A 10,948-nucleotide genomic window follows, 5' to 3' on the forward strand; every position below is an offset into this window, starting at 1 on the left:
CAGCTCTTAGAGTCTGACGAGGGGACAGTTACTTCCAAACCCACCCAGCAGCACACATCTTCAAAGCAGAGACATCAGGAGCAACAGTGGTTCTCATACACAAAGAACCAGGCTCGGCTGGTCAGAGCAGAGACCCTTCATCATCCACCCGCACAAACTCCCCAGTCCCTTTCCGATCCCAACGTGAGCTCTTAAGGAGATTCTTCCTGTGGACAACTCACGCAGAACGCAGCAGCGCCAGGTACTCACACAGGACTACACGTCAATACTGAGCGTGGTCTCTAATCAATTTAAACTGCACACAACACTTTACTACAATAAGAAGTTTATTACTCCCACTCAGTAGTTCCTGGGGGCTTTGATGTTAAGTCATACATAATACGAGAAATACCAGGAATCTTCTTAATTTCAGTGACCATCTTTAACACCACCTGTGAGAAAACAAAAATTATAAATACAAGAGTCAGGACCTACCGCATGCCAGAGGGTCCCTCCTAGAGTTGTTTGTTTGCCCTTTATAATTAAGGTGATAAACTGCTACAGTCTGCTAAGCCACATGTTAGCTCTCTGTCACTGCCATCAAGTTAAAACCAATTCAGAGCTGAGCCTCCAGGGACTTCTGAGGTTGTAAACCACACGTGACATCATCTATCTTTCTCTGTCCACTGGTAGATGTGAACCAAGAGAGGCACAGTCTCTGGCCTGGCAGCACGACTTCCCATGTAAGACGATGTTACCAGAGTTCTCTAATCACAGGTCATGAACCTGTTTCACCCAGTAAGTTTCTTAAATTCATTACTACTCAAAATGGGGTCTGTAAGGAGGTATTCAGTGAGCTGGTTACTGCTCCATAACTTACATACAAAATCTGTACAAAGAACTACTACTTAGAAACTTTTACAGCAATGTGACATTGCTATGGCATTCAAATATGTTTTTATATGTTCAAATCAATGCTCTGCAAATTATCTGCAGCTTTAACATACAACTTGGGATCCATAATCCCTGCATTTTATTTAGGACAGTATTAAAAACACCTAAGGAGAGAAAGAGAGTATGAAGATATAGTATTAGGAAGGAGAGACAGTAGTCAAAAATGTAACTCTTTTAAAAAAAAATAAAACTTACTAGGAAGAGCACTCAGAAATTGGTGGGTGTCTGGACATATTATCATCAAACTTCACATCTAATTCTAGGAAACCCTTCTTCAGCCCTATGGTTTGATTCTTTCATGGACATGTATTATTTAAAGTAGAGGCTGGCAGGATTAGGTGAAATGAGAGCATAGAGTTGGTTATAGTCTTCATAGTCATTGGCTATTTGGAAGATTATTATTACATTTAAGATTGTTTTATGCTACATTGTATCAAACACTAAACAGGTGTAGCAAAGAGCCTACTTGAAAAAAAGAAAGCTTACCACTGAAGTAACACTGTCTCAGTCTGGTTTGCTGACTATACCATACTTTACAGTACAATGTCTTCAAGATGTATTGTTAATGTTTTGTACCGGAGAGTAGGAATGGACATAGCTGACCCTCTGGCGAGTTTTCAGAGGCAGTTACTCACACGGGAGGAGACTGTCCATCCGTCTCCCACACAAGATACATACTGGAGAAAAGAAAACGTAATTTACCTCGACAGGGATCTCACTGCCGGGTGTTGCAGGGACACCAGTCATGAAGTCACTAGTGATAAACGTTCTAATAACCACTGATCTCTGGCACGAAGGTTGCTTCTGAAGCGGGTCCCGATCAAAATGCAACGGTGTCAAAATCACAGGCATCTGGCTGATTTTCCCGGCATACCCTAGAGAACAGAAGTCAGCATGCGGATCAATCACGGAAAGGCTCTCTAACTCAGTTCCACAGAAACCTCCCAGATGGTCCTAAGCTCTCACACTAACACTATAATTGGCAGTCATGCCTGTCCCTAGCTACTCTAAGTGTCTCAGCAAAGCAAGGTTGTTTGTCTGTATAACACAAGTGCTCAGCAGAAGTCACATTCCAACCCTGATGCTGTGACCACCTTCATACAGTCCAGCTTCTCCGATTATTTGCTAAGCAGTCAGCCTGTATGGGGAGAAGACACAAGCTTGACACACATCTCTCCTGACTTTAAATTACGTTTATCATTCTCATCAGCAAAGAGTCGAAGCCACCTCACCGCTGTAATCACACAGCAGATGACCCATTTCTCTCCCAGAGTCACTGGTGGAGTCAAACTGCCAGCGAGGCGGGGCCTGTTCACCCAGCAGTTAAAGCTCCGCATGATGTCAAACAACGTGAAGCACTTACTAACAACGATAAAGTGTCATCTTTTATATGGATTACACCTCAACATAAAGAAAAACAATCTGGCATTAAGCAACATCATAATAAATTTTTTTTAAAAAAACCCAACCAACATTCAAATTGTCAAGGAACTCATCTACTTGGATCCACAATCAACACACATGGAAGTAACAAATAAGAAATCAAATGATGTACTGCATTGGGCAAATCTGCCACAAAGGACTTCTGTAAGTGCAAAGGAGCAAGAATGTCACTCTGAGGAGTAAGAGGTGTCTGACTCAAGCCCTGGTGTTTTTCAGGTGCTTCACACGCATGTTAAAGTTGGGTAATGAGTAAGGGAGGTCCAAGGAGAATTGGTGTCTTTGAATTGTACTCTTGGCAAAGAATAGAGATCATAACCTAGGCTGACAGAAGAACAAAGACATCTGTCCTGGAGGAAGCGTAGCCCCTTTGCCGTGAGGACGGTGAGGTTTCCGTCTTTAATACCTGGGGCAGGTTCCCGGGAGGTTTACCACTCCCCGGAGAAGAACATCATGCGTGGTGGAGTGCCATCCATCACAACGGTGGAAGTCGACCCTCAAGGAGATGAACACAATAACAACAGGCCCAAACATGACTATGAAGACGGCACAGGACCAACCAGGGCTTCTTTCTGCTGTATGAAGGTAGCATCTAACATTCCAAAAGGACTCAATGTGGACTCAATCACAAATAGAAATAAAGGCATTAGGACACTACAACAACATAGTGATGGGTAACAGGTCAAAACCAGAAGACTGAGTCAGTTTCCTGCAGCTTTTGCCGCAGGCCACCCTCAGCTGGGGGTCCAGCACCACCACAGGCCCCCAGTTCTCCCCAATTCTCCATAGAGGAGCGAGGCTGCAGAGACGGAGGGGACAGCACCAGGCACAGCTGTCCCGCACTGCACTCCCTCCAGGTTCCCGCTGTGGCCCCTACATGGTGAGGCCGAGGGGATAGCACCAGGCCACCTCTCCTGCACTGCACTGCCTCCAGGTTCCCGCTGTGGCATCTACATGGTGGGGGCGGCAGGGGACGACATCTTTGTGACAGGGCAGCCTCACTATGGCCCCGGAGAGCATGTGCACACTGGGAACATCTGCAGTGCTCCACCAAGGGTACAAGCCTGCCACTCAGTTTGATTTCAAATTCCTGGAGAATTGGCCTTTGTGATAAACAGGAAATAATTTAAAATTCTCTCTCTTAAGTTTTCCTTTTTTATTTCATATTGGAAAAGCACTGACAAACTATGAACAGCTTTAGTAACGTAGCATTTGACTGCCATGTCCTTGACAAAGGCTGTACTGCCGAAGATATTCCGGACTGAAAAAACGGATGGAGTTTCTCCTCAGATGTTGCCTTTTCTGTCACGGACCCTGGGTACTTCCTAAAAGAAGCACCTAAGATGGCCAAAAGCTCTTCCCCGGCTCACTCCCCTTTATGAAGTCTACAGAAGACCCCAGCTCCCTAGCTAGCGGCAGGACTTGACAGTGCTATTAATTAAGACTGAAGGAAATACAGCTGGAGCAGGGCCTGTGCGTGCCTCCTGACGGATCACCTATGCAAGTCCCTGTAAACAAGTGTCTCAAAGTTTGCCAGCAATGGAGCTCATGACGCCTCCTGATAGGGAAGCTGAGTTGGTGAAAGCTGTCAGGCCACATCCAGAGGCAAAACTAGTTTTGTAAATTGGCACTGATGATTCCAAACAAAGCAGTCTGTTCCTCTTAGTGCTAAATTAGGTACCACCTTCAAAACCAGCAGGCTTCTTCTGGACCATGTTAAAGAGTGCAATACTGACGTGTCAGCTTCCACGTGGGAAATGACTATACCACCCAGGGACCTGTGCACACAATCTCTAATGCCCCACACCATGTCTTGAAGCACTTGTACCACCCAGAGACCTGTACAACAATCTCTGGTGCCCACTGTGTCTCGAAGAGGCTGTACCTCCCAGAGACCTTGTGTGAGCAGTCTCTCCTGCCCACTGCGTCTGACACAGGAGTGGAGGTTGGTTTTAGCATCTCTCTGCTTGATACCGATGGTGGCTTTCCTGGATCTGAGGATGCGACGCTTAAATTTGAAGAGATCAGTGTAATCAATCCAGCACTAGACAAGTATTTTACATCAGACTCTGGCATGAAATCATAGCTGAGCCAGGCAGACACTACGGTGCATCAGCTTTCACTCCTGCTGTTAGTATCATTGCCAAGAAGCTTGTATTAGAGGACAGACAGGTTCTGATGACGAATCTAGTGAACAAACTTACATATTATGTGAATGATGGTTCATTTAACTGTGTCCTTTACAATTATGCACATGTCAAGAGCTTCAAATCAGATAAGAAGGATTATTCCTCTAGCACATGGGGACCGGCATGTGATGGCCTGCACTGGATTGGCACCCTACCAAAAACGCACGTGAGCGACTGGACGCTGCTTGAAAACATGGGCTCTACCCCGCTGGTGCTGCCGCCACTTCCAGTGGGTGCCGGAGGCCAACCTGATGTCCGGGCCAACGTGGCAGCTCATGAGATCAAGAACCACGAGGACACACCGAAGTGGAGGAGCAGGATGCCGGCACTTGGCCGTGTCCTGTGCGTGGGAAAGAGGAATGGAACGGCACCTGACAACCTGCGCTTCCGTGTTACTGTGTACATACCATTTTGTAGCCTTAACTCCACGTTTAAGTGTGAATTAAGGGACTTAGGGACAAGTAAGTTCATTATTGTTAGTTTTGAAATTACTTTATATAAGGAGGGTGGGCCGGAACAGATGCAACAAGATGGAAGACTAGGTGATGGGGCCACACCTCCCTGTGTTCCCATGGAAATTATCTGAATATTTATTTTATGTACATTTTTATTCATTTCCCACACATGATAGTAAAGAATGCACCCAGCTGCTGAGCAAGCTTGTCCAGGGGCAGAATGGGCCAAAGACCAGTTTTAAAAAGAAAGAATCTTTAAAAAAAAAAAAAAAAAATCAAGAAAAAAACCCAAACAACGAAAGACTAGAGGGACCAAAATCTTGGAGAAGAGGCTCAAATGGCTCACAGCTCATTAAACTTTTATGAGTTATTACTTTTAGATGCTACAGTGAGTGTAGCATTTGCTTGAAATTTTAATGAACAATTCAGTGGAAAAACAAGTAAATTTTTAGAGGAGAAAGTTTAAAGCTTTACTCTATGTTTTAAGGGGGGAGGCTCTCACCAACCCTAAGCCTTACTCTCCACAGAAGAGAAGGCCGATTACAGTGCTGGGAGCCCCACTTTCTAACGCACCCCTGCGGATACGCAGCACACCCCACTGTCAAGCCGTTCGTAACACAGCTCTAGAAAGTAACCACATCACTGCTATGGAATGCTCATTAAGATATTTTCCATTAATGTCCAGGCAGCTGTTCAGTAAGAAGGTTTATTTGTAATTGTGCAGGTGGGGGTCTGAAGGTAAGAAACGAAAAGAGGAGATCAAAAGCAAAGAAAGAAGACACTGTCGTAAATTCTGTGACAGGTACGGGGGCCTTCCCTCGGTCCCTCAGACAGGGACGGGCAGGCTGAACTCTCCTCAGGAGCAGGGCAGTGTTGTGAGAACGGAAACCTGACACTAAATGCTGACACCCAAAATGAAAAGGGATCATTTTCCTAAAACAAAACCAAGTATGTGCCTTGTTGAATGAAACCTAATTTGCTATGTAAACATTCAGTCACACTGGAACAGATTAAGACAGCAGGGCTTCAAGAACACCCAACCTCCAAGTTACTGACCATGCTCTCTGCGCCCTATGGACTTGAAACCTGACAATGGGAGACCATTCTGCAATTCAGGATTAAAGGAGAAAAGCTTTTCTCTTCCCTGGAACACAAAACAGCCCTGCCTGTACGCTTAACTAGTCCCCATTAAGATGTTTTTTAAAACTGTGCACAATGTCTCATCCAGTAACAGAGGCGTGAGCTTCCACAGATGACAACACAACAACACAGCTCTCTTGGTGGTCCTACCTAGCAAGGGCAGCTGTACGTGTGTGACCCCCACAATGAGTCATGCACACTGACCCCAGAAGCCCTGTAATATTTCAGCGTGCATCCATCTCTAGAAACCCACCTTTCCCATGTCTATCCTTCAAGATAATGAATGAATGAACACGATGCTCTGGCTGAGTTACCTAACGTTGCAGAAAGTCAACAAAGCGATGGCTTTAACAAACAGAAACTCATTCTCTTTCTAGGTTATTACTGTTCTTGGGCGCCATCAAGCCAACCACAACTGACAGTGACCTTCCCAACAAGCCTGCCATCCTCCCACCTCGTATATCCTCCAGCCCATGATCAGTCCATCTCATTAAGGGCCTTCCTCTCTCTCTAGGACCCTCCACCTTTCCCTGACATCTCTTTCCATGGGCTGCTTTCTCCTAACAACATGTCTAAAATATGCGAGACCGCATTTCACCAACTCGGCCTCGAAGGAGCACTCTGGTCACTCTTCCTCCAGGACAGATTTCCTCTAGGACAGATTTCCTACAGGACAGATTTACTCGTTCTTTTGGCAGCCCACGGAATAGTCCATATTCGCCTCCCTCAGTCACTGACAACTGTCATATGCACAGGAAAGATGTGAACAAGACCACGGCGTGACCAGGCACACCTCTTCAGATCCAGGCTTGCTCTTCAGTTCTCTGGAGAGCGCCTTGACGGCAGAGACTTTCCCTTAGCCAACGGGTCATTTGTTTTCTGCCTGCTGTCACCCTGAATGTGATGGTGGACCCAAGAAAGACGAAATTGGTGATAACTTCCATCTTTTCTCCATCTATCGTGATGCTGCATACTGGTCCAGTGGTAAGGATTTTTGTTTTCTTGATGCTGACATTAATCCATATTCAAGGCTGTACTCTCTGATCTTCTGCAGCAAGTGTTTCCATTTCTCCTCATTTGCAAAAGACAAGGTTGTGTCAAATGAATAAACCAGGAGGTTGATGAGCCTTTCTCTACTTTTAATGCCACATTCACTTCACAAAGTCCGGCTTCTTGAACGATCTGCTCAGCATACATATCAAACAAGTAATGCTATAATCCTGATGCACATCTTTTCTGATTTTACACCATAAAGTATTCCCTTGTTCTGTTCGAACAACTGTTTTCTGATCTATCTACAGGTTTCACACAATGAATTATGTGTTCTAGGATTCTCTTGTTCTCAACGTTACCCATAATTTGTTCTGACCCACACAGGCAAATGCCTTTCGTAGTCAATAAAGCACGAATGAACCTCTTTCTGGCGTTCTCGTACAGTGTGTTGTTCTGTATTACAGAGTCAGAGCTAACTCACAGCCGAGCCTCCAGTGATTGTCAGAGGCCGTGTAACTGTATGGGAGGAGACTGCCCACCTTTCTCCCTCACAGCAGCCAGTGGATTTGAACTGTGTGCCTTTGGGTTGACATGGCACCTCCTTACCATTAAACCACCAGAGCTCCTTCTGCTCCTTCTTTTATAGTTTAGGAGGTCAGAAGTCCAAGTTCAGGATATAAATACTAAGTGGAGACCCTTTCTCTACTGTTCTAGCAGAAGTGGCCTTGGAGACCTACCTCCATGTGTTCTGGTCCTCCTCAGGGTCACGGGGTTCAGGGGTCTAATAGGACAAGCTCCACGCCAGTGATTACCTTTTGGGGACACTAAATATCCCTGCCTTGGCTCACTTTCCTCCCTTTCTATCTCTCTTGATCACACATCTCTTACTGGTCCCACTCTAAGAAAACCTGTATTGTAACTGAGGAAGTTTGTGATGGAATTGGGGAATACTTCATCCCACTCAAGGGAGCTGTGGTGGCCTAGTGGGTAAAAAGTTGTGTTGCCAACCCAAAAGCAGGTGGTTCAAATCCAGCAGCTATTCCACAGAGAAAAATACACAATCTTCTCCCAAGTCATTCACAATATCTGACAACAAACTTGAAGGTCAACCATGAGTCAGCTGGGACTTGAACACACACACACACACACACCCAAGAGCATCCACTCACGTCCATTCCTCAGACTGCCAAAAGAACAAACTAGTCTGTCTTGGAGAAGTGCAACCAGGGTGCTACTTAGCGGCAAGGACCCTCCTCTAGGCCAGTTCCCAGCCAAGGACCATCACCCTGGTGACAAAAATCAGAGTGTGTTAAAGAAAATATTTTTCTTAATCTGAGGCACATTTTTAAATCTCATCGCTTTTCCTTAAGAGTTCAGTAAAATCCAGCATTTACTATGTTTTTTCTTTTTTAAATGAAAAAAGTAATGTTCTATGCTAGACAAAAAGCAAACCCTCTTAGCTGGGGAAAAAATAGCTTGCAGGTAGTTCAATTCACAGAAACACAAAAACATAACACAGAAGCCATTGAGTTCTACATGGCCTTTTACATGTACTTTGCTTACAAGGATATTTAGAATGAAATGGTGAAAAAGTAATCACCTAAAAATTAAAGGCTGCAGCCGTTTGCTAGAAGTTACAATGCCAAGCTTACAAAACCTAGTTACAGCAAGCGTTGAGAAACAAAACAAGTGACTTACCACACTCCCTGAGAATGTTATGGGCCTCAAAATCAGCTTGGCGCAAAGTACTCAGCACCCCTGTTGTCAAGAAGGTAGGTGTAACATCTGTGGGAGGTTCTTTAACTGGTGGACCAAATATATAGACAACTCTAAAAAAAGAGAAGAGGATCACTTCGAAAAGTTACATTCTAGTGTGAGAAGCCAGGCCCGCAGAATAACATCATTCTGTACAATTATCCTTCATCTCTCCAACCCACTTCAACCCCCCATGTAAGTAGGACAGACACACACACAACTACAGGAAGAATGATGTTCTAGGAACTTTCCTCAAAGATCATTCTTTGGAATACAAAGATTTCAGCATATACAGCACATGGAGCATCATAAACTCTTTCCACTAAGTTTGTATAATCACTGAGTGAAACAAATAAATGTTTCTTTATGAGAGGACTTAAGAAACAATGTTAATATGTATTCGAAATCTCCAAGATGAGGATACAGTGAATTTTCCAAAAAATTTTTTTATTAATTCTTTTTCTTTTTGGCCTAACCTGGGGACATCAGGATCAGACATTTATAATAAGTATAACTCAAAAATATCTTGTCTTCACACAGAAAACAGGAGGAAATTAAGGTGGAAATATTCTTCATTCCCGTTAATTCTCCCAAGTCGAACTACCAGACTGCCTCTTCTACAAACTCTCGTCTGTCTTTAATAAAGAAAAACAATCCCCCCCCCTCCCCGGGAAGCTAAAAACAAAGAGGAGTGAGAAAAATGAGAAGGATCAGGTATGAAAAACAATATATTCGAATCTTGGAAATAAACCAGTTTTGTTTTTTTTTTTAAAAAAAAAAAGGGTAAAAAAAGTTAAAAACAAAGAATATGCAGGCCTACAAGCATGCACCTATGTGAAGACCAACACCTCCTGCTGGCCCCTCCCTGCTTAAGTTGTACTTGGAAATTAAACTCTACAAAAGCAGCGTATGAAAATCACCACCTACTCCACTGCCTCCTTGTAAACCCAGAGTAGGAAGGGGAAGACCACAGACAGGGAACACTTCCAAACAATACACTTCCTCAGTTTCCAAAAGAACCCTTAGAGGAGCAAGCAATTAGGTTAAAAGAGTCAAGAAACTCGTTCTTTGTGCCTTACTATTTCTTAGAAATAAGAAGAAGCATCAGAGTGGATAAGAGTCTGTTGGACTTTATTGAACAGTAAAATTGAAACAGTTCCTCTTACTTAAAGATTCCACCATATAAACTCTGAAAAAGCTACAAAACTAGAAAATTATGTAAAATTTCATTAACTACCATAAAAAAAACTCTAAGATGTGTGAAATAAAATCAAGACTCCTTCTTGTTTGCTTAGGGCTTCCCCCATCCCGTTTTTGGTGGTTTGAGGTAGGATTGGATAAGATGGGATAAAAAGCAAATAAAAGATAGAAAAGAAAATCAGAATATAATAAGAGAGCAGCCTTACAAGAAGACTATTCTTTGCCCCAAAAAAGATGAAAAATATACTAGTGATACAGTAAAAAGAATAGAATCAAAATTAGGAAAATAAATTTTCTGTGTAATCACTAAAATTTATTTAGGCATTCAAACTCACTACTAATTCAAATCAACTCCTGACTTTCCCTCAGTGAGTTTTTGTGGCTGAAATGACGCAGGAGGAGACTTCCCCTCCAGAGTCGCCAGGGAATCAAACCAAACCACCAGAGTCATGTGGGCTTTGTGTTAGTCATGTGGCTATGCTACCAGGCGGGTTGGCATTTTCCAAAAGATTAATTATGAACCACTGTTTCTAACTGACAGAGTCAACTACAAATAGATCATTACTTAGGACATTAATAAATAAACTTTTCCCAGTTTATTAAAGGTGCTTCTCTACTTTGGGACCAAAAGCTTATCTGAGTAATCCTGAAAGGCTGAATTCTCCTCACCTGACTATGGATGCCAAGAAACACCTGAAAAGCACATCCTTCCAAGACACCTCACCCTCGGTCCCCTCGCAGAACACACCTGTTAATGTTGTGACACATGCGAGGTATAAGTCGAGCCAGGAACATGAGAGACTCCCAGTCGGGTTCGTCTTTACTGGAGATTCCACACACGTA

At 43.7% G+C, this 10,948-nt stretch overlaps 1 protein-coding gene and 1 pseudogene across 1 annotated transcript in view; one reads left to right on the forward strand and one right to left on the reverse strand.

Moving 5' to 3' along the window:
- Window positions 1-329: 329 nt before the first annotated feature.
- The window catches only part of GMPS (guanine monphosphate synthase), a 66,203-nt gene continuing 55,584 nt past the window's right edge, over window positions 330-10,948 (reverse strand). The window contains 4 exon segments of the mRNA XM_006903675.1: window positions 330-431; window positions 1,636-1,808; window positions 8,849-8,979; window positions 10,854-10,948. The exon segment at window positions 10,854-10,948 is cut by the window's right edge and continues 12 nt beyond it. Of these exon segments, the coding sequence (XP_006903737.1) occupies window positions 330-431; window positions 1,636-1,808; window positions 8,849-8,979; window positions 10,854-10,948 (501 nt within the window).
- LOC102876805 lies at window positions 2,606-5,008 on the forward strand (annotated as a pseudogene).

The sequence above is a fragment of the Elephantulus edwardii genome, unplaced genomic scaffold (assembly GCF_000299155.1).
Source record: "Elephantulus edwardii isolate Elephantulus edwardi_28Jun2011 unplaced genomic scaffold, EleEdw1.0 scaffold00215, whole genome shotgun sequence".
NCBI classification, from domain to species: Eukaryota; Metazoa; Chordata; class Mammalia; order Macroscelidea; family Macroscelididae; genus Elephantulus; species Elephantulus edwardii.